General features: G+C 51.5%; 1 protein-coding gene across 2 annotated transcripts; it reads right to left on the bottom strand.

Moving 5' to 3' along the window:
• Nucleotides 1–5,182: 5,182 nt before the first annotated feature.
• Nucleotides 5,183–9,639, bottom strand: GJB3 (gap junction protein beta 3). Of its 2 annotated transcripts, none has more exons than XM_058553611.1 (2): nucleotides 9,563–9,639; nucleotides 5,183–6,683 (listed from the first exon to the last, which is right to left on the bottom strand). In XM_058553611.1, exon 2 carries the CDS (start codon nucleotides 6,647–6,649, stop codon nucleotides 5,834–5,836), a length of 816 nt encoding a protein of 271 aa, XP_058409594.1. In that variant the 5' UTR covers nucleotides 6,650–6,683; nucleotides 9,563–9,639; the 3' UTR covers nucleotides 5,183–5,833. The 2 variants fall into 2 exon arrangements, with proteins under 2 accessions (XP_058409594.1, XP_058409595.1); XM_058553612.1 differs by lacking the exon at nucleotides 9,563–9,639 and adding an exon at nucleotides 8,885–8,951.
• Nucleotides 9,640–23,405: the final 13,766 nt, after the last annotated feature.

The following is a 23,405-nucleotide window of genomic DNA, read 5'->3' as shown; positions in this document are numbered from 1 at the left end:
TCACTGCCTTGATGGGCAGGGGCAGTAGAGCCTAGAAGTTGAGACTTTGCTGTTGACTCCTGTGCCCTTAGGCAAGTTGCTGAAACCCCTGTACCTCAGTTTCTTCCTCCATAGAATGGGGGAAGTAGTAGTTCCTACCGTGTAGGGTTGGTGGGAGATCCAGTCAAAGCACATAGAATATTGGTACACAGGAAGTTTTCAAGTGAGTGGTGGCTAAAAACACTGTGACAAAACATTTGTGACAAAAAGGGTCTGTGGGTGGTCTTGGTGGCAGCAGAAAGGGCTGAGGATGGGGAAGCTCAGAGACCGAGTGGTGGTGGAGGGCTGGGGCGCTAAGGAAAGGGAATGTGGCAGGTGGGGGCCAAGGCCTGGGGCTGGTGGCATAAGGTCCCTGTTTCTCCACAACAGGATTCAGTCCTTGGACTCCAGTGCCCCCACACTGGGTCCCCAAGGGTCCTGCCTTCAGCCCTAGCAGGAGGACTTCTAGGGCAGCAAGTGTGGTGGGCTCGGCTCAGATCTCAGAACTTCAGGATCAGGCGGAGCCGGCTTCCCCTTCCAGGCCTGTCCCTCAGGGCCAGCTGAGCTCAGCCGCCTGGATTTCCAAAGCTGACAACTGCGCCCACTTAGTTCTGACCCCTGAGGGCATGAGAACGGAGGTCCCTAGAGACAGGTTCTCACCACGCTCCCACTGCAGCCTCTGCTCCCAGAATCCCTCTCTGCGGCCGGGCCCAGGCTCTTCCGGAGCCTTTCTAATCCCGTCTACTGGGAAGGAGGGAGGAGCCAGTAGAGATGTCACCCTTCTCTCACCCCTTCCTCAGGGGCCCTGGAGGTCAGAGTCTGAATGACTTGGCCCCTTCTCAGGGAAAGGAGAAGCCGGGATCAGCCAAGACATTAATCCCCACAACCTGGCCATTCTGCCTGGGAATCATCCCTAGGACCCCACACCTCCCTCCGTTCCCACTGCCCTGACCCTGTTTGGGCCACATCTCAGTGGCCTCCCAACTAGTCTCCTGGCCTCCAGTCCTGTCCCTCCAACCCAGCCTCCACCCTTCCCCAGAAATCTGACCATAACACTGCTCTGCTTAAAACCCTTCTATGGCTCCCCATGGCCTCCTGGGGAGGCATCGCCTCCTAGGCCACTTCTCCAGCCTCATCCCTCCCCCCTTTCACTCCGTGATCCAGCCGCACTTAACTATGGTGGTTCTCTGTGCACTCTCGCCTTGTCCATGCCATTCCCTCAGCAGGGAGCACCCTCACGTGTGAGCACCCTCACCCTATGAGGTGTTCAGGACTTTGCTCAATGTCACCTTCTCCCAGGAGTCCCCTATCTCCACTGGGTTAGGTGGGCCTTTGTGCTCACAGCCCCTCCGACTGCCCCTGGGTGCATGGCTTTTCCATTTTATTTTTAATTGTGGCAAAAAACACATAACATAAAATTTGCCATCTTGGCCATTTTGAAGTGTACCATTGAGTAGTGTTAAGTACATTCACATTGTTGTGCAACAGATCTCCAGAGCTTTTTCATCTTGCAAAACTGACACTACACAGGTTCAACAACTCACATTTCCCCTCCCCCACCCTGGGTGCCTGGTTTGCTTGTCTTTACCCCTCCCCCATTAGACTGTGAGCCCCTTGAGGGCAGGCAGCTGGGTCTTGTTTCCATCTCCAGCGCCTAGCAGGGCTCCAGGCCCATGTGTGAATTGATCATTTACGGAGCACCCCCCAGTGCTGTGGCACTGTCCTAGATGCTGGAGATGAAGCAGGGAACAACAGAGATCCCTGTCCTTGTGAATTTTATATTCCAGCTGGAGGGAGACAGACAAAATAAAATATAGAAGCTGTTAGATGGTGATAAATGCTACATGGAAGGTAAAGTAGGAAGGGAGAATTGAGGGTGCAGGGGGTGAGGAGAGCAATTTTCACTAAGCAGCTGACATTTGCCACCAGTCCTGAAGGAAGGAAGCGAGCCCTGTGGCTCTCTAGGGGAAAGAGCATTCCAGGCAGAGGGAAGGACAATGCAAAGGCCCTGAGGCAGGAGTGTGCCTGCTGTTTCCTGCCTGGGGAACAGCAGGGAGGTCAGTGTGGCTGGAGTGAAGTGAGCAGGGAGAAGAGATGAGTTCAGAAAGGGAGCAGAGGCGGTATGGAGCGGGGCAGCACTTGCAGACCACTGAAGGCCTGTGTGAGATGCCTTTGGAGGTTTTGGGCGGACGTGTGATCTGGCCTGACTTAGGTTTTACAGGATCTCCCTGGCTGCTGTGCTGGGAATAGACTGTGGGGGTGGGTGGCAGACACGGACGCCCCTCTGCAACGTAGGACTCACTGCCCAGCTGTGCGGAGTCTGGTCAGCGGACAGCCTCCAGCCGTCAAGCCTGCTTCGGCTATCCAGGTGGCCGAGCTCTGCTCGGTTGGCCCCAGGACATGACTGAGCCAAGCGGTGGTCAAGGCCCGGCCATTTCCACCCAACGGGACTCCTCTAATGGACAATCTTGGTCTAGGAGACACGTAGCTCCCTGCGGCGGTCTTGTCGCCCAGTGCTGCTTCCTCCTCTTTCCGCTCACCCGTGTTACTCCCCAGTACGCTTTGCACTCAACTCCTAGTGTCTGCTTCCCAGAGGCGGGGGCAGGATGCAGGGAGACCGTTGAAGTAATCCAGATGACAGGTGATGGGGGATCTTAGCTCAGGCTGCTGTAACAGAATACCACAGACTGGGGGACTTAGACAACAGAAATTGATTTCTCACGGTTCTGGAGGCCGGCTGTCTGAGATCAGGGCGGCAGCGTGGTCGGGCTCTGGGTGAGGGCCCTCTTCCTGGTTTAGACAGGGCTGTCTTCTCATTGTGTCCTCACATGGTGGGGAGAAAGATCATCCCTCTCATATTTCTTCTTATAAGGGCTCTATCCCATTCTTGAGGGCTCCACCCTCATGACGTAATCACCCCAAAGACCCCACCTCCTGACACTACCACATCAGGGTTAGGATTTCAACATATGAATCTTAGGGGGGACACAGACTTTCAGTCCATAACAGGAGGCTTGCACCAGGGTGATGAATACAAAATAACCTGCTGTTGACCTCGGGCTGCAGGGTGGCTGCTACATCACGCAGTAGAGGTGGACTTGAGGGCTGTGTATTTGAAATCTAAATCTATCATTTGCATGATTGAAGGAAGCTTGCGATGAATCCTCCTGTAATGGGGGAGGAGGAGGTGGAGGCCTGTACCCTAAGAAGAGAAGGCCAAGGGGACATGAGAGCCACCTTGTGGTGACAGTGATGCGCACTGGAGACTCTGGGTGGTGAACAGTGGCCCAACACATACTGGGTGAGAACAATGAGCTGCACTGCTTGGAACAGCTTTCAGGCCAAAGGCGGGATGGGCAGGGCTGGAACATTCCCTCATCCATGGTCCTGGCCCCCATCCTGGAGAAGTGGGGCCAGAACTGGACGCCCAGTCCCTGCTGGGATAGCTGACGATGTGATCTGCTTGCTCTGACCTGTAAGCCTCCTTGGTCACCCTGGAAGATGCTGGAATGCATGGCAGCAAGGTGGAGATACCCCTCCCGGAGACCTTCGCAACCATCCAGTCCCAGCTGGGGCTCATGTGCAAAGTGGCCTGGGCAGCAGGCAAACTTTCCTAAGCATGGTGGTGCCTGGATATTATTGGATATGTTAGCACTGTACTAATGTGTTACTCACCGCGTCTCCTTTGATCTCTGTAACAATCCTAGGAGGAGGAACTGTCCTGAGTGCTGGGTGGCTATGTTCCCTTTGCCCCTCAGATCTACTCTCCACCCTGCTCTGTGCCCTGGGAGGCTGACCTGTACTGACAACAGGCTCCCTTGCCCTCTGGCTTTTGGTAGGGTTGGGTCAGTGGGAGCCTCCGGCAGGTGAGCAGGAGATGGGAGAGTGAAGCTGGGGTGTTAATTTGGTCACCGTGGTCGGATGCATCCTGCAGCTGCTGTGTGGCCACCCTGTCCACTGCTGCCCTGGTACCAGCCCCAGGGGACTGCAGCACCCTTTGTGGGTGTGCTTAGTCATGCCCATACCTTTTAACAAAGTCCCTTGAAGAAACTCTTTGAAGTTACTTGGTTTGCATGTGCCATCTGTTTCCTGCTGGAACCCTGATTGATGCACTTTCCCTTGTACTGATGACAAGGCTGAGGTTCTGAAAGCTTGCCTCAGGTGCGGTATGGTGGAGCTGTGGTCATGAAGCAGTTAAGCTATGATTCAGACCTCGAGGGCGGTGTCAGCCCAGCCCTGGGCCCTTTAAACTTGGCTGGCTTTTTCACCCCACTAACGGCCACACGTGAGAGCAAAGGTGCAGCACCGGCTGTTCCGACTGCACAATGACCCGACCTCTCTCTGCCTGCATTGACCCTTGGCTCACTGCCTCTTGGACTTCTGGCTCCTGGCCTTGGCTTTGATAGTCACTAATTGTTCCTCTGGGTTAGCAGAGCCTTGCACCCCCTTTTGCTTTTCATCCTAGTCTGGCTTGGATGTTTGTGTCCCCTAAATTTCAGGTCACCACACAGTGCTGGGAGTGGGGCTGTGAGCGAGGGGTTGGTTAGTGAAGGAGATGAGTGTGTTTCTGTCTCCCCCAGGCTCTGAGCTCTTTGGGCTCAGCTCCTACTCCCCTGTGCAGTCCCAGCGTCCTGCCAGGGGCCTGGTGTGGAGAGGACGCTCAGGGAAAGTGCAAGGAGCTGAATAAGGCCTTGGGTGAGGCTGGGACAGCATGGCCTTACAGGAGATGACTGGCCTGTTGAGAGCATATACAAAGAACGAGAGTATGAATAACGGGTTTTGTGTACATAGGGCGGGGATGCGAGTTGTGGACGGCAGTGATTCAATTACAGAGGAGGAGAGAGTGTGGTTTGTCCAGAATGTGAGGACAGTGATTATGTGTGTACACAAGGCAGGGTCTCCCCATAAACGGTAGAAGCGCTGTTGTAGTGGGAGCACAGCGCCCTCTTGTGACCATATCTAGAATCACAACTTGTATATCAGTAGGTTCCACCCCCTGCCTCCACCTCCAGGCCAACCCCAGCGCCAGCCTCACTTCATGTCCAGCCTGAGTCAGCCCCTATCCTCACTTCACCCCCAGCTACAGAGCTTCCTCACCATCCAAGGGCTACCTTCCCTGCTCTGAGGGTCTTGTGGGTGGAGTGTAGGAGAACAGAGGACAGAGTCAACCTGTAAAAACACAGCCTCTATTGATTTCAAGGAAACTGCCTTGGTGACGTTCCTATCAGCACATCCACCCTGAATCCCTAGGAGCAGGGCCTGAAAGGCTGGCACCAGACAACACTTGCAGGGAGGAAGATGGGAGCAAAGCTGCCTGAGGCTGGGGGAGTAGGGTTTGGGGGGAGGGGGCGTTCCCGTGAGGGCAGTGGTGACCCAGATTCCCTTTGGTCCGATGCATCCAGCACAGGGCAAGCATCTCTTTTTGTGGCCTCCAGGCCTCTGCACCTGTTGTTTTCTCTGCTAGGAAGCACTTCTCACCTCTCTTAAACATTATTTCCTAAGGGAAGCCTCGCCTGATCGCCCCCTCCTGGGTTAGGGAGAAGCCCTGCTATGAGCCCCCTAAGTGTCCCTTTGCGTGCAGAAGTTAATTTGTTTGTTTCAATGTCTGTCTCATCCACCGGCTGGCACTGGGCCTGTACCCTATACCCAAGTAGACAGCACAGAGCCCAGTGCTCAAAAAATATCTGCCCAAAATGCAATTGGATAGTTTAGTGAATTTAAAGTGGGCGCACCCAGCACCTCTAGGACCCTCCACCGGCACAATACCGCCCTGCCTGGCCCCTCTGGCAGCCCAGTCTCGCTCCCCAGCCCGTGGTCAGATGGCGGTCATGCTGGGTGCTGAAGCACGTAGCTTGTCATCAGCAGGGTCCAGGCCCAGCTCCCCAGCCTCTACCAGCAGCTTGTGGTGGCAGTGGCAGGTGGAGGCCCGGCGGGCGGAGGACGGGGGGCTGCGGCCCCCTGGGGACCTGTTCTTGCTCATGCATCGCAGGATCCTGTGGAAGATGAGGTAGCAGATCTCGCAGATGGTGAGCACGATGCAGACGGCAGAGGCACCCACCATGAAGTAGGTGAAGACCTTCTTCTCAGTAGGCCGGGCAATGTAGCAGTCCACGATATTGGGGCAGGGTGCCACGTTGGCGCACTGCACCAGGCGTGGCATGCCGAAGCCATACCAGAGAGTGTGCAGCACGTAGAGGAAGAGGAATTCGATGACGAGCTTAAAGATGAGGCTGAGCAGGTAGGTCCACCACAGGCCGCCATGCTTCTTGCCTGCATTGTCGTACAGCTTGGCGCACTGGTCACCGTGTTTTAGGCGGTGCTTCCGCTCGCGCTCCTGGCGGTAGCCCACGTGCAGGATGACCAGCAGCGAGGGGCACGTGACAAAGATGAGCTGCAGGGCCCAGAGGCGGATGTTGGAGATGGGGAAGAAGTGGTCATAGCAGACGTTGGTGCAGCCTGGCTGCTTGGTGTTGCAGTCAAAGTCCTTCTGCTCATCCCCCCACACGCGTTCCGCGGCCACCACGTACACCAGCACGCGGAAGACGAACACCACTGACAGCCAGATGCGCCCGAATGCCGTGGAGTACTTGTTGACCCCGCTCAGGAGGGCCTGAAGAGTCTTCCAGTCCATGGTGCCTGGGAGGCGTGCCGGGGGCCGTGCGCACCTGACAGAACAATAGGAAAAAGCATATGTTATTGAATTGGTATCATTTATTGAGGATTTACTATGTACAAGGCATTGTTCTGAGGTCTTTATGTGGATGGACTTGTTGGATCAGCACAACGATTTTACAAGATAAGAACTATTCTTCTTCCTAAGCTACAGATAGGAAACTGAAGCACAGAGAGGTTAAGTAACGTTCCCAAAGTCACAGAGCTAGTTTGCTGGAAGGAAGGGACTGTGCATTTGCTGATGACAACAATTACCATTTATTGAGCATTTCCTATGAGCCAGGCAAGGAGCTGAAGGCTTTACGTGCAGGATCTCATTTAATCCTTATAATGGCCCCAGGAGGTAGATACTACTGTCTTCCTCATTTACAGATGAAGAAATTGATAATCCAATGAGATAATGGTTGCAAAGCACCGAGGACATAGTGCGTGCCCAATAAATGCTGGCCACTCATTGTGAAAGAGGTCAAGTCACTCATTTAAAACCAGAGCTGCTTTCAAGGCCAGGCTGTCGGTGCCAGGGCTGTGCTCTCTACCAGCTCCTCTCCCCTTCTCTGCTGGATGCCTGCCACAGACCAGGTTCTTGCAACTTACCTCACTGATGCCTTGCTACCGCCCTGTGAGGTTGGGGTTATGGCCCCATTCTATAGGGAAGAAACTGAGGCTTGGAGAGGAGAAAGAACCTCCCCAAGGTCTCCCAGCCAGCGGGTGGTGAAGTTGGGAGACCAATTCAGATTGGGGGTGCATGGGGGGTAATGGTCTGGCTCCTGGGGACACCAGATCCAGGGAAAATCTAGACACAATTCCCCCCTCCCTGTGCCAGGTCCTGGGGGAGCCCCAGCCACCCCAGCCATGCTGGATGCCAGGGCTTTGTGGTGGGGAGATATGCTTTGTTCAGATCCTGGAATCACACGTCTTCCTCCCCGTCCTGGAGTGACTCAGAGGGTGCGGAGAGGTGGGTCTGCCTGAGGGCAGCTACTGTCTGCACACTGCCATGGGTGTGGGAGCACGCACCTCTCCGTGTGCCTGTGTGGGCCTGTGTGCACATGTGAGTGCTCCTGGGGCTGGGGTTGTGACTCTGAGCATGCAGGATGCCTGCGGGGCCACCTCCTGCACCACTGCTTCTCACCCCTCCAAGCTATCATCACTCTTGCCCGTATCATTGCCACGGCCTCCTCACTGGCCTTTCAGTGCCTGCTCCTGCGCCTCTAGAGGCCATTAGACCGGATCATGTCACTTCCTTGTTTAAAACTCTACTAGCTTCTCGTTATGGTTAGAGTTAAACCAGATTCATTAAATTAAACCAGATTCTACCTTCTCACCCTCCTCTCCTACACTCTCACCCTGCCTGTCTCTGCTCCAGCCACCCCGGGGGTCTCGGGGACTTTGTAAGTATACCTGCTGCCTGGAATGCTCTTCCTCCAGAACCTCCCATGGCTGGATCCTTCTCACCATTCAGGCTTCTGCTCAAGCATCTCTGAGGTCTCCCCAGATAAACCCGAATCTGGGAGCCCCTGCCCTCCCAGTCACTCTGCTTCTGTCCCCTTTATTTCCTTTATAGCATTTAATCACCCGGTGGAATTAAAGTATTTGTTTATTTTTTTGTTCTTATTTATCATGTCTCCCCCACTAAAATGTCAACTCTGTCTTGCTTACTGCTTTATATTTAGTGCCTAGCGTTTGGCACGCAGGAGGTACTCAATAAACGTTGAATGAACAAATAAATGAATGCTGAATTCTCAGTGGCAGCTTGGAGGGAGGAGCTGTGAGGTGCAGGCAGGAGCCCCAAGGGGCAGTCTGGCCAAGGGTGCTTGGGGGAAATACTTCCCGCTCTGGAGAGAGGGAGAAGATGCAGTTCCTTCTCAGCATCTCAGCCCTCCTGATGCTTCTTCGCTGGGGATCTCAGGCAGGATGGGGTGGCAGAGGAAGACCCCACCCCTAGAGTCCCTCCTCTTCTCCCCCACTCCGCCGCCTCTAAGACCTCGCCTTTGGGGAGGGGCAGCGGAATGTGCATTGGGGGTGGAGTCACACCTGGAAGCAAGCCTTGGCTCTGCCACTTACTAGCTGGGTGAATTCCAAGAATTCTCCCATCTCCTTGACCTCTTTTCTTTATCTCGAAAGGGAAATAATTCCTATTTTCTTGAGCTGTTGTAAGAATCATAAGAGACCATTCCCTCCCCAGCTGGCCACTCACCTGGTGAGGGTTCAAGAACACGGGAGTGGAGGTTGGAGCCTCGTCCGCCAGCCCCGGGAGGGGAGGGACCCTAAAGTGCACTTCCACCTCCCATGGCAGCCCACCGCGGTGCAGCCCCCTCCTGGGCCCCCACCTTCCAGTCCTGTCGGCCCGCTCCCCGTGACACACCCCAGGGACGCGACTCATCAGCAAAGAATTTCCCTCCAAGCCCAGCCCGGGACTGGTGGAGCCGGTTCTGGTTGCCCCTGCAGTCCCCCCAGCACCAGCTCCCAGCTACCCGCTTTTTCCCAGCCCCGGGAACAAGCCGCGCCCAGCTTTCACCCCCCACTTCAAAATGCACCCCCCGGCCCCCCACTCCCCCGCCCCGGGCAGCACAGAAGTACTCTTTCTCCTTCCCGCGCCCCCCCGCCCCCCCTTAGGCAGCTTGAGAGCTTGCGGACGTGGGTGGGGGCACCCGAGAAGCTTCCAGCAGCTGGAGCCCCCACCCCGCCCAGCATCGAGGGGCGAGAGGCAGTAGGAGGGTTTGGGGCGGGGGGAGAGGTCCCTCCACCCTCTCCCTTCCCCTCGCCCCCATCCTCAGCCTGGCGGGGCAGGCAGGCTCCAGCCCCTGCCCCGCCGCCGGGGGTCGCCCGGGAGCGCTCAGCGTCCGGAGAGGACCCGCCCCCGCCCCGCACTCACCTGCAGCAGCGCGGCCAGCGCGGGGCCGGGACCCCGCGTCCTCGGGGCCCGCAGCAGAGGCGAGCGAGGCCGGAGCTGGGGCTCTGCAGTCGCGGCGAGGCGCGCGGCGGCCGGCACTCCGCGGGGGCGGCGTGGAGGAGGGAGGGTCGGGGGAGGAGCTCCGGAGCCCGCCCGGCGGGGGGTCGGGTTCTCGTCCCGACGCTGCCACGGGTTCCCGGAGCCACTTGTGGAGGGGCTCGTCGCTTGCCTCAGCCTCCGTGTCTTCACGTGTGAAATGAGGGCATCGGTGGCTACGGGCAGGGCTGTTGCAAAGGCTCCACTGAGATTAGGGGCGTGTAGCACTCTAAACTGTTAAGTGCCGTGGCCCGGGACGGACTGCAATCAGGTTACTGCCTACGCTCGTTACCACGGATACCGTGCCCGCGCCCTGCCCGTCACCGTCCCTGCCTGGCGCCCCGCCTCGACCCTGCGTGGGGGCACTCCTGGGGGTCTGCCCTTTCGGTACGACGGCCGTTGACGGCGGTGCCCGGCTCGGGCTCTGCGTCCTCCACTGAGGCCTGTGCGTTTTGGAGAATCTTGTGCCCACAGTGGGAAGGGGCACAGCGAAACCTGTGCCTGGAAAGGAGATGGGAGGAATCTTTTGTGCGGGAGTGAGGGCAGGATGGGGGGAGGTCATTGCCTGGAGTTGCTACAAGGGGCAGATCCTGTGGGAGGGGGGTGAGGGACGGAGGAGGGCAGAGGTGCTCTCGACTCCCTGCCCAGGGAGGTAGGCTTGTGGCTGGGCTGGGCTCTGGGGACAAGGACGCTTGGTCTTATTGACTAGTGTGCCATGACTAGGAACCTAATTAGAGCCTCTGGTGCCCCAGCCTTGTCAGGAAACCCCAGGATTTCCAGCCTCCCTGGGAGTCCCAGGATCTTAGTCACCACAGGGCCGGACACCTCGCTGTCTCTACAGAGATGGTGTTGACTAACACAAGGGTGACTATACATTGCATCTTCCCAAGACTGTACTGGTTTATGCCTGGGGCCTGGGAATAATTAACAGCACCCTCTTTTGCTCTCAAAAGTGCCCCTAAACGTGGGAAGATCAAGTCACCCTGTCACCCTAGCTACTACTCCTGATAGAGAGCTAACACTGCTTTTGGAGCTTGGAGACATCTTTGTGCCAGGCACTGTCCTGTGGGCTTTATTTCATCTCACAGCCGAGATGAGCATCCTTCCTGCTTTTATGAATGAGAAAACTGAGGCACAGAGAGGTTAGGTGACTTGCCCAGGGTCACACACATAATAAGTAGCAGAGCCAGCTCTGGAGGCCTCAGCCGTGTTGACTTTCTGGATGGGGCAAAACCCCAGGGCAGAGGTCAACTTTCACTCACTGGATCATGGCCCTTGAAAATCGTGGCTGAGACTCAAGAGTGCTGGGTGGTCCGGATGCTTCTGGGTGTGTGTCTGTATGGGGAGATGTGTGAGTATGACGGTGTCCTGTGGGGGGGTCCAGGAGTCTGCCACCTGCTCCCTACCAGCTGCTGCTCTGCTGCATTTCAGAGCAAAACCCACTCCTCACGTTCTCACCTCCTAATCACGCTTCCACTCATTTGAACAACGTTTCTGTTCCTACCATGTCACTAAGGACAGCCCTGTCAAGGTCACCACGGATCTTCACAATGCTAAATCCAACAGTCAAGTCGCTGTTGCTATCCTCCTGCACCTTCAGAAGAACCTGACACAGATGGCCACTCCTTCCTTCTCAAAACACTTTCTTCCTTTGGCTTCCTTGACACCATACTCCTAGGTTCTTTGTACCTTGGAGGCCTCGCATCCTCATCTCCAGTGTGGGCGTGTCCCAGGGCTCAGCCTCTTCCCTCCAGGGTGAGGTCATCCAGTCCTGGGGCTTCCAATACCATCCATTCACTGATGAGTCCCGCACGTCTGGTGCCAATCCTGACTTCTCCCTGAACATCAGACTAGGTGACCAGGGCTGCCCACCTGTGTTTTTCCTTCCTCAGATCAACTGCTTCTTCAGCCATATAGATATTCTTCTTTTTACTTTTACCCTATGGAGTGTGCTATGCACATGGTTCTGCACTTTGCTATTTTCACTTAACAAAACATAGGACATTTTCCTCTATCAGTAGACATAGAACTATCTCATTCTTTAAAAAAAAATGCAGATGAATAGTATTCCATTTTTCCCTATTAGTAGATGTAGAACTGTCTCCTTTTTTTTAAACCCAGCTGAATAGTATATGTACTATAATGTAGTTAATCAGTCCCATATTGATGAAAATTAAGGCTGTTTCCAATCTTGTATTTCTTCCTTTCTATTAAAAACATCCTTGCAATGAATATCCTTGGACAAGCATCACTGAACACATTTTTTATTATGTCTGTAGGATATATTCTTAGGAGTGGAATTTTTGGGTTAAAATTGTATGCTCATTTAAAATTTTGGTACATATTGCCAAATCCTCTTCATAGATTTGTTAGTTTATGCTACCGTTAGACATGAGAGTGCTTGTTTCCCCATATCCTTGCCAATATAGAGCATTATCAAACTGTATGATCTTTGCCAGTGGTATCTCATTAAACTTTCATTTTGCATTTCTCTTATTATGAGTGAGATTTGAGCGTATTTCTTTTTCTGTGGACTATCCTTTGCCTTTGCCCATTTTTCTATTGGATGGTTGCCTTTTTTATACTTGACTTCTTAGGAGCTCTTTACATATTAAAGAAATAGGCCCTCTATGATACAAATAGAAAAGATTTCCTCCCTAGACCCACATTTGTATTTTGACTTTGTACATGGAGTTTTTGCCATGCAGAATTAAACTTTTTTTTTTTTTTTTGAGGAAGATCAGCCCTGAGCTAACATCTGTGCTAATCCTCCTCTTTTTTTGCTGAGGAAGACCGGCTCTGAGCTAACATCTATTGCCAATCCTCCTCCTTTTTTTTTTTTTTTTATTCCCCAAAGCCCCAGTAGATAGTTGTGTGTCATAGTTGCACATCCTTCTAGTTGCTGTATGTGGGACGCGGCCTCAGCATGGCCGGAGAAGCAGCGCGTTGGTGAACGCCCAGGATCCGAACCCGGGCCGGGCCGCCAGCAGCGGAGCGTGTGCACTTAACCACTAAGCCACGGGGCCGGCCCCGAATTAAACATTTTTTAGGTAGTCAAATGTATCAGTCTTATCTTTTATGGCCTCTGGGTTTGGTCATAATTAGAAATGCCTTCCCTACTCTGAGAATTGAAAATAGTTTGTCTCCCATGGTTTCTTCTAGCCAAAGTACTGCTTTAATGATATAAATCAGATCAGGTCACTCCCTGTTAAAAGCCAGCAGTGACTTATCATTACCTTTATACCAACACCCACCCTCCTGACATTGGCCTGCAAAGCCCCAAATGACCTAGTCCTGCCTCACCTCCTATCACATGTCCCCTTGATCCCTGCTGTCCAGTCACACTGGCCTTCATCCTGCTCCACAAACAAGCCCTGACCTGTCCAGCGTCCCGGCCTTTGTATTTGTTCTTCCGTCTGCATGGGCTGCTCTTCCCCTGGCAGTTTTCTCCTCCTCACTCAGGTCTCACCTTCTTACGGAGAAGAAGTTCTCTGGTCGCCCTATCTGAAGTTCGCCCTCTTCAAAACATTCTCTGAAATTATCTCCAAGAGAGCAGAGAGCTGCTGGTTGTGCTCCTGCAGCATCTCCAGGGCCTGGAATGGAGCAGACGCCCAGCTACTATTTGTAAAGTAAAGGTTGTGTGTGAGAACTGTGTATGTGAGATTGGGTAGTTGTGTGTTGAGGGGATAGTGTAGGGAGTATGTGTGTGTTTGGTGTGTGTGGTTGTGAGTATGTGTGATTGTGGAGGTGGCTGGTAGGGTTTTGTGAGGTTGTGTGCATGTGTGGTTGTGTGTGAGGTGGTGGCGTGTGGGGTTGGGTTATTCTTCTCTGGTGACTAGGTGATTTTATTGCCTAGGTCCTATCATTCTGACCTGCCAGATGCCACCCCCTCACTCCTGACATTGGGCAGTGCCCCCAACAATTGGCTTTCGCTTTTTCTGGAATGGGCTGGAAGAGTCCCCATTCTGGAAGGAGGCTCTGAGGACCTTGGGACCCTGCTGTCCCACTGCAGAGTTCTGCTCCCTGAGCAGGGGAATGTGTGGGAGGCCATCTAGGCCATTCCCCTGCCTTAGGGCAAGGCTGTGTTGCACCAGGGCTTGGCAGCCGCCTTGGCCACCCCCTCTCCCCTCAGGGCCTACACCTGCTCTCTGGTGTGGACAGGCCTTACATCTGCCTCTGTGCCTCTTCCAGCCCAGGCCTTGCCCCAGTCTGGTCTTGCTCCCAGGCCGCACCCTCCGTCTGCTGAGGCCTCAGGCAGGGGCTTCCCTGGGAAGGGGCAGGGCCTTCCCTCTCCGGCTGGGATTGTCCTCGTGTTTGTGTCTATGGCAGGGGCCTGGGCCTTCTCCTGGGCCTGGAGGCCCTCTCGTCCCTGGAGCAGAGAGGTGGGGCAGGCAGAACCCACGGGAAAGCAGGTCAGGTGGAAGGATCAGGGCTTTCCAGCCCTGCTCTAGCATGTCTGAGGCTGTGGGTAGGGAGTAAGAGATCTCCCAGGATCCGGGCTAGAATGTTGCTTTCCTTCCAAGACACCCAGAATTACTTGGAACCTCTGCCCACACAACTTTATCCTCAATGCAGGTAATACGTGACTTCTCTGAGTTGCTGTCAGGATTCAGCCATCCCGCATGTGTACTGAAGCCCCCGCTTCTCACCCACCCCAGGACCTCACGCTGCCTCCTCCCTTTCTCCTCCGTAATCACATTTTGCTCTTTACTGGATCTTGCCCATTACAGTAAACACACTGGTATTTCTCCGTCTTAACAAACAAACAAATATCACTTGACCCCACTTCTTGCAGCATCTGCCTCTTTTCTTTCCATGCCTTTATAGCAAAAGTCCTCAAAAGAGTCGTCTTCATTCGTTGTCTCATTTTTCCTCTCTCTACCCTTTCTTGAACTCTATTCAGGCTTTCGCTCCCCGTATCCCACCTGAACTGCTCTTGCAAGGTTCCCAGAGCTAACTTTCAACCCTCATCTTTCCCTGCGCTCCCAGTAGCATTGGGCTGTCAGGACATCTCCCTCTCTGGAGGCTTCTCCTTCCTCTCTGGCTTCTCTTTCTCAGTCTCCTTTGCTGGTTCCTCCAGATCTCCCTGACTTCTAAATTCTGGGGTGTCCTGGGGCTCAGTCCTGGACTCCTTCTCTTCTCTGTCCTCACTCACTCTCTTGGTAATGTCATCCTGTCTCAGTGTTTAAAATATCAAAGTTAGGCGGACAACTCCCAAATACTTATCTCCAGCCCAGACCATTTCCCTGAACTCCAGACTCATATATGCCCCTGTGTCCCACCTCTCCCTGTGGATGTCTGGTAGCTATCACAAACTTATCATGTCCCAAATTGCTTATTAGTAAGTAATACTAATTTAGGATTGCCAGATTTAGGAACAGAGCAAAACAAAAACAAAAACAAAACCCCCAGACCAGCTGCTCAGTTAAATTTGAATTTCAAATATTGCATGGGACATACTTTACTAAAAAAAATTATCAGTTGTTTATCTGAAATTCAAATTTAACTGGGTGTCCTGTATTCTCTCTGCCAACCTACTCCTTATGTTCCTCTCCAGCCTTCTCTTCTCACTCTTTGAGTGAATGGCAACTTTACTCATCTACTTGTTCAGGCCCCAAACCTTAGAGTCATTGTGGATTCTCTTTTCTCATGCCCCACATTTGATGTCAGTGAATCACTTTTTGAAAGTGCTACTTTCAAAATATTTTCAGAATCTGGCCACTGCTCACAGACTCTGTTAATATTATCCTGGTAACGTTGAAGCCGTGAATCATTTCTTCTGTGCCTTTCTGCAATAGCCTTGTACCTGGTCTCTCTGCTTTATCCCTTGTCCCCATTCATCTGTTGCTAACACAGCCACCAAGGGGATCATGCCCCCTTTTGTTCAAAATGCTCCTCTGGCTTCCTGCTCACTCTCTCAGAGTGACAGCCAAAGGCATCATGATGGCCTGTAAGACCCCATGTGAGCTGGTCCTTGGCAGCCTCCTCTGAACGCTCTGGCCTCATTTTCCTCTCACTGCCCTGCCTCATGGGCTTCCTTGCTATCCTGGGTGCACACGGGGTCTCCCACAGCCGCAGCCCCTGTGTACTTGCCCTTCCATCTATCTGGTACACTTTTCCCCCAGATCTCTGCCTGGCTTGCTCTCTCACCTTCCCTGGCCTTCCCATCTAAAGCTGCAGTTCCTCTCCCAACGTACCCTACTCCCCTTCCTGCTATATTGTTCTCCTTAACACTATAATCACGTGACATATTTTATATTGTGCTTATTCTTGTTAATTGTCTCCCCCATCACTAGAATCTACGAGAACAGCCATTTTGGCCTGCTGTGTCCACTGGTGTGTTCATTCCCAGTGCCTAAAACAGTGCCTGGCAATTCATAGACAAAAGCGCTTACTGAGTGGGCAAATGAAGCCCATTGGGGCCGGCCTGGTGGTGCAGCGATTAAGTTGACGCATTCCGCTTTGGTGACGCAGGGTTCGCCGGTTCTGATCCTGGGCGTGGACCTACTCACCGCTCTCAAGCCATGCTGAGGCGGCATCCCACATAGAACTAGAAGGACCTACAACTAGGATAGACAACTATGTACTGGGACCTTGGGGAGAAAAAAGAAAAAGAGGAAGATTGGCAACCGATGTTAGCTCAGGGCCAATCTTGCTCGAAAAAAAGCTTAAAAAAAAAGAAGAAACCCATGAAGCAGGGTAAGCTCCTGTCCCAGGCCAGCACACAGCAGCTGTTTAACCAGCTCCCTTCTAACTTAGCATCCCACCCTCCTACCCTCCAGAAGTCCCTCCCTGACCCCCTGCCCTCCTCCAGGAAGCCTTTACTAACCGAGCCTCATCTGTTTTTCCTCCTTACTGCCACCAGAACCCCTGGTTCTCAAGGGTCAGGTGGACTGTCTGTCTGTCTGAGGCTCTCTGTCCACGTCCAGCCTCTGCTCTCCTTCTAGATGGGAGGAGGCTCTTTGCTTGGGCTGTTCTTGGAGCTGCAAGAGTGTGGGCCATCAGGGTGGCTGGGGAAGCCAGCCCATAGTGAGGTGTGTGCAATATGCCTGAAATCAGCCGGCCACATGCAGTGTGGGAGCTTCTAGAGCCTTAAGCCCGAGTTGAGGAGGTAGGTGATGGGCACTGGGCAAAGGGGAGTAGAGCCTAGACTGGGCCTGGGCTGCAGGGTCGTGGTTCCTGAACTCATTGTTCCTACAAACTGGGGAGGTCCTGACATAGGCGCCTGAGTAGATGGTTTGCCATTAGCTGAGCTGGGGAGCTCAAGAAGAGGAACAGGTTGGGAGAGGCAGAAGAAAATGATGGGGACATCGTGCCTGGAGTTCGCTAAATGATATATGTGTTTGTAAATGAGATTCCAGTGCAGCCCTTTTGACAAGGCCATTGGGACATTCTGACATGGCCCGTAAAACTCTTCTTATTATGAAGCAAGTGCACACAATTTTGCCCCATCCCACTCTCCATCCCTGAGCCTCACCTGATGCCCAACATTTAGCCTATCCCAGAGCCTCAGAGGTGGAGTATGGCCCAGGACTGGTTGTTTTCACACAGCCAATTATCCTCTGCATCCAAATGCCCTGCTGGAGTGGTCTGAGTTCCCTGTAGGACATGTGTGTTGGTGTCCGGAGGCAGCTGGATGTATGGGACTGGGCCTCAGGAGAGAGAAGAACACTGGGAACCCTTGTGCCTCGCTGGTGCGAATGCGAAATAGTGCAGCTGTTGTGGAAAACAGTTTGGCAGTTCCTCAGAGAATTAACATAGAGTTACCATATGACCCAGCAAGTCCACGCCTAGGTATATAACCAAAAGATCTGAAAACAGAGACTCAAACAAATACTTGTACACGAATGTTCATAGAAGCACTATTCACAATAGCCAAGACAAAAGTTTAGAAACAACCTAAATGTCCCTCAAAGGAAGAAAGGATAAATAAAATGCGGTATATCCATACAATAGAATATTACTCAGCCATAGAAAGGAATCAAGTTCTGATACCTGCCACAATATAGATGAATCTTGAAAACATTATGCTAAGTGAAGTAAGTCAGACACAAAAGTATTTGTATTATGATTTCACTTATATGGAATATCTAGAATAGGTAAATTCATAGGGATAGTAAGTCGTTAGAGGTTACCAAGGGCTGGATGGAGGGTTGAGTGGGGGTTATTTTCTAATGGCTACAGAGTTTTTGTTAGGGATGATGAAAAAGTTCTGGAAATAGTGGTGATGTTTGCACAACCTTGTGAATGTAATTAACGCTACTGAGTTGTACACTTAAAAATGGTTAAAATGGTAATTTCATGTTATGTACATTTTATTACAATAAAAAAAATTAAGAAAAAAGATAAAAGGGATTGAAATACGGATTTGGGAGTGGACAGTGTCCGGATGGTAATGACAGCCATGGAAGAGGACGAACTCACCCAGGGAGGGCATGGAGACTGAGGAGAGTGGACGGCCTGAGACAGAGCCCTGGGGACCTTCCCAAAGAAAGGGAGGTGGCTGAAGGAGATGGGGGGAGGCGTTGTTGGAGTGGTGGAAAAACTGGAAGGTTGGTTCCGAGAAACCTGGGTGTATTAGTCAGTGCTCTTGATTGTACGTGACAGAAATCCAGATTGAGTTAGTTTGGGCACAAGGGGAAGGTGATTGATTTGTAGAAACATGGGAAGGGCAGGCGGACCTTGGGGCCCCAGAAGTACCTGGCTGGAGTCAGGTCTGGATGCATCTAGGACCTCTCTCCTGCTTGCCTCACCTTTGCTCCTCTCTGACTGTTGGCTTCCTTCTCTTCATGTACTGATGGGCTTTTGCACAGGGCTTTTGCTCATGGTCACCAGCAGCTCTGAGCTCACACCTTCCCAAGTTTTGCCACTACACACTTCCCTTAGAAAGGATTCAAATAATCTGGGGAAGAACCCTGAGTGGCCCCACCTAGAGCACATAAGCACCCTAAGGTCAAGGGGCCAGGACGCACGACCAGCAGTCGCTTTTAGCACCCCAGTTGAGAGGAAGAGGAGAAGTGCTGGGTGGACAGAACACATAAGGTGTCTATGGCACAGGGAAGAGGCTCAAGAAGGAAGGCCGTCCACCCTCTTAAATGGCTCATGGCACCAGACAAGGATGGGTTAGCATTCACTGGGCTTAGTGACAAAGGAATTGTAGGTGCACTTGGCAAAGGCAGGGTGGTTGAGGGGGGTGGTGGGGCAGAGACTGGATCATAGCGGGTGGGAGGGAGTGGGAGGCTGGGAAGTCGAGACAGTAACACCTCTGTTTTGGGAGGCGCAGTTGTGAAAGCCAAGAGAGAGATAAGAAGGTAGCTGCGGAACACATGGGGTCAAGGAAGGGTTTTGTTTTTGCTCTTTGGATGGGAGAGACATGAGCATACTTAAACGCTGACAGAGCCAGGAGAGCGGTAGAGGTTGAAGAGACAGGAGAGAGTGAGGAGGTGGGGAGAGAGGGCATCCTGAGCTCAGCTGGGAGATGAGAGCATTCAGAGGAGTGGGCTCACCCTTTTACTGTGTAGGGGAAGGAGGGAGGACCAGTGTGGATACAGTTGGTCTGGAGGTCTGGTGGCAGTCAACAGGAGAGCATTCTTCTCAGATAACTTCTCCTTTCTCTGGGAGGTAGGATGTAAACAAGATGGAACTGGCTAGAAGGTTTGAGGAGAGTGGAGAAGGTTGAGAAGGCTCCCACTGTGAATAGCAGCAGAGAGAGCAAAGCAGGGAAGAATGAGGATCGTCAGGCGGGGCTGGAGAACTTGAGTCTGTGGTGGCCTCACTCTGGTTGGTTGGTTGATTCACTCTAGCAGAGCCCAGCACTGGTGTAAAGATGGGAGAGCACAGTTGGGCTGATCCGGTCCTGGACTTTTGCTAAGCAGGAAGGGCAGAGGGACAATGGGGATATTGGTGGGACAGCAATTCATTTGAGTCATTATCTTAGCAAATATTGATTACCTTTTTACTGCATGCCGGGCATGGTGTAGGGCCTGAAGGTACATTGGCAAACCAGGCAGATACTGTTCCTGCCCTCAGAGAGCCTACAGTCCAGGAGGGAGGGCAGACATCAATTTAGAAGCCCCCATGTGAGATGAAGGTGGTGGAGAGATGCTGGGGAGCCGGAGCCGAGGCTGGATACAGAAGGAAGTGAATATAGGAGGGGCTGGCAGATTGGGAGAAGGTCACAGGGTCAGGTCTGGAGGTGCCTGTGAGGTCACCTGTTGAACAGACATGAACAGATGTTGAGGGAGGAGCTGAGTGAGAGGGCTGAGGGGAAGCTGTGGTCAGAGAGTGGGAGGACCAGCACCTGTCTCACGGTTTCCTCCTTCTCTCCTGTTACGATGGCCCACTTGTCCTTCTCCTGTGGAAGTCTGAGCCTCCATCTGGGCTCTGCATCCCATTCCTTCTGGCTCTCTTGAGGACCTTGACTTCCTTTTCCCTCTGCTGGATTCATTTCACCGCTATTTAAATATTCCCAAGTCTCTCTCATTGTGAAAAAAAAGAAATTTCTGGACCGCCCCTACTTTCTTGCAACAAACACCCTTTCATTTTCTTTTCTTCTTGCAGCCACCATTTTCCAATCAGTTGTCCACATTTGCTATCTCTATTTGCTTGGCGCTCACAGTCCTCTCACTTCACTGGGACCTGGTTTCTACGCCCTTTTCTCTACAGATGATACTCCTGCCATGGGTACAAATGACTATGTTTGTTAATGAACACTTTTCAGTCCTTATCTTACTTGACCCATGGTAGTATTTGGCCCTGATGGTCACTTTCTCCTCTAGAAACTCTTCTTCTAGAAATTTTTAGAAGTTCTAGAAACTTCTCTAGAACACTCGTCTCTTGGCTTCTGTGACATTACCTTCCTCCTCTTTGACATCCTATTCCTTTGGCTTCTATGATATCAATTTTCCCCACAGTCTTGTTTGCTGGCATTCCCCCACTCTCTTTGGCCTTTAAGCCTCTGTCCTAGGGCATCTTCTCGTCTCTCCCCACACAGTCTCTGCACAGTATTAGCCTTAAGTTACCACCTGCCATAGAGACCCAAATTTAAGATAACTCCAAATAAAAACCAACCTCTTCTATTCCCAATGAAGAGACCCTCCAAAAAGTTTGGGGGCTAATTTGAATACATAAACTTCTAGTGTGGTCGAAATAATTATTTACTTTATTAATTTAGTTTGCTATACATTTTTAAAATCACATATTATACAAAACAATGTAGTAAGATGTATTATTTTTTTCTCCCCTCATATTTTATGAAGCAATTTTATCTAAACTTTTAACATTTTTCTTCAACACCTGGGTAAACATCATTAGAGTTTTATCATTAAACTTTTACAGAACACACAGACTTTATTTTTGCCCAAGTTACTTGTGACATAGTGCTTTTTGACTCTAATGCTGGAAACTTTATTCTTTGCCACAAAAGCCTGGTTGCATAATATTAGGTTGCATAAATTTAAAAAAATCATCTGGTAGGTGTGTATTTGTCATCTCCACAACATAGTCACTTCTTTTATTGTTCTTTTAAAAAAGGGCTTGCTTAAAAAGACAATACTTGCAATTATAAGGTCATACCCCCAGGAATAATGATTGAATCTGTGTGAAATGTCTTTGCCTCCATTTTTTTCTGATTGTACCAAGCGACCTCCATGAATATCCAGATCTTCAAATTGATTGAGGTTATTTCAGGCTAATGAGTTCCCCCCAAAGAGCATTTTGTTGTTCAAAGCCCAGTAATTGAGAGCATGCCCCATAATGAGGGAGACTTTGTAAGGTCTTGAATGTAAGACAAATCCTTCCTACCTGAGGGGTAATTTTGGAGCAAAATCTTATCTTATATTCAGATGTTTTGCTGACAACTCGCGAATCTGTATCTCCTGACCTGTTCTTTCCCCCCTTATATCCAACAGCCTACAAGCCATCTCCACCTGGGTGCCAATCACTCAGTCAGTTGACACATTTTTATTGAGTACCTACTATGTGTCAGGCCCTGTTCTAAGTGCTGGTGGATAAAGGGGTGAAAATGACGGAGTGCCTGTTCTCAAGGAGCTCATCCTAGTGGGATGATACAGAGAATAAACATGTAAACAAATAAGAAAATTTCATATGTTAGTTAATGCTATGAAGAAGATAAAATGGGGTCACGTGGTAGAAAGTGACTGTGTGGTGTGTGTGCTTCCTCTGCAGAGGGTGGGACAGAAATGTCCCCTAGAAGAGAGGATGTTTGAGTTGAGATATGAATGCCAAGGAGACAGTCGTGTAAAGCTCCAGGGGAAGAGTATTGCCAGCAGAAGCCAGTGCAAAGACCCTGAGATGGGAGAAGGCCAGAGTGGGTGGGCTGTTCAAGAAGGAGAGAGGCAGGGCCTGACCAGGTAGGGCCTTGCAGACCATGGCAAAGAGTTTGGTTTATTTTCATTTTTAGGGCCACGAAGGGAAGCCAGTTGGAGGTTTTTAAGCAAGGGAGTGACTTGACTGATCTGATTTACTTGCTAGAAAGATCTCTCAGGCTGCCATGTGGAGGAGGAACTGCAGAGGAGCAAGAGTGGAGGCAGGGAGCCAGCTGCTGCACCTGCTGGTATCCAGGTGTTCAGTGAGGTGGCTTGGCCTGGGATGGAAGCACTTGGAGATGGTAGGAAAGGAATGGACATTGAACATACTTTGGAATTATATCCAATGTGACTTGCTAACGGTGTGGATGTGATTGCGAGGAAAGAGACACCTAGATTTTTGAATTGAGCAGCTGGGTGGATGGGGATGGCATCTTCCATGGTGGGGAAGACTGGGAGAGAACATAAGTCTGTTCTCTGTTAGGGGGATTAGGAGTTCTATTTGGTTGACCAATAGGAAGTTGAATACACGACTCTAACACTAGTGAGAGAGGTCTGAACATATAAATGTGGGAGTCATCAGTTTATAGATAGTTTTATTGATGGTAAGTACTGAACAAGATCACTGAGGAGAAAATGCATATAAAGGAGAAAAGAGAGTAGAGAACTGGGCCCTGGGGCATCCTGCATTTAGAGATCAGCAAGAGGAAGAAGAGGCATCGATGGACATCAAGAAAGACCTATTAGTGAGGTGGAAGGAAAGCCAGGAGAGGGTGCTGCCTGGAAGCCAAGGGAAGACAGTGGCTAAGGAGGGAGCTCTCAATAGCCAAATGTTGCTGAAGAAGTGAGATGAAGAGGAAGAACTGATCATTGCTTTTGGCAACTTGTTGGCCATTGGTGACCTTGACAAGGGCAGTCCTGACTAGAATGGATTAATGTGATGAGGAAGTAGAGACAGCCAGTATAGACACTTTTAGAGGATTTTGTTTTTTATAAACAAGGTAATAGCTGGAGAAGGATGAGGTGTCAAGAGGGAATTAAAAAAGAAAGAGGAAAACACGAAAGCATATTTACAGAAAGGGAATTGTGAGGCAATGGCTGTGAAGAGTAGGTGAGAGGTGATGGCGTCCAGTGTCCCGGCGGAGGGGGGTGTCAGGAGCAGGGACACTTCATCTACATTACAGGGGAGGAGGCAGAGTGAACAGCACTCATGCCAGGAGGTTGGCAGACGTGGTGGTGGGGAGATGAGCTAGTGCTTGCCTGTGGCTTCTTCTTTCCAGTGGAGTATAATGCCTGGCTGTCAGCTGAAATGGAGGGGTAGGAGGATGGGGGCAGGAGGCTTGGGAAAGAGGAGAAGGTATGATATAGTCATCTTGGGGAATAGGGTTAAGGTTTTAGGAAAA

This window comes from Diceros bicornis, chromosome 13 (genome assembly GCF_020826845.1).
Source record: "Diceros bicornis minor isolate mBicDic1 chromosome 13, mDicBic1.mat.cur, whole genome shotgun sequence".
NCBI lineage: Eukaryota > Metazoa > Chordata > Mammalia > Perissodactyla > Rhinocerotidae > Diceros > Diceros bicornis.
This window is presented reverse-complemented; position numbering and strand designations above follow the sequence as displayed.

Excerpts from the sequence above, each read along its gene's own strand:
- GJB3 (XM_058553611.1), bottom strand. The coding sequence starts at position 6,649 with ATGGACTGGAAGACTCTTCAGGCCCTCCTGAGCGGGGTCAACAAGTAC.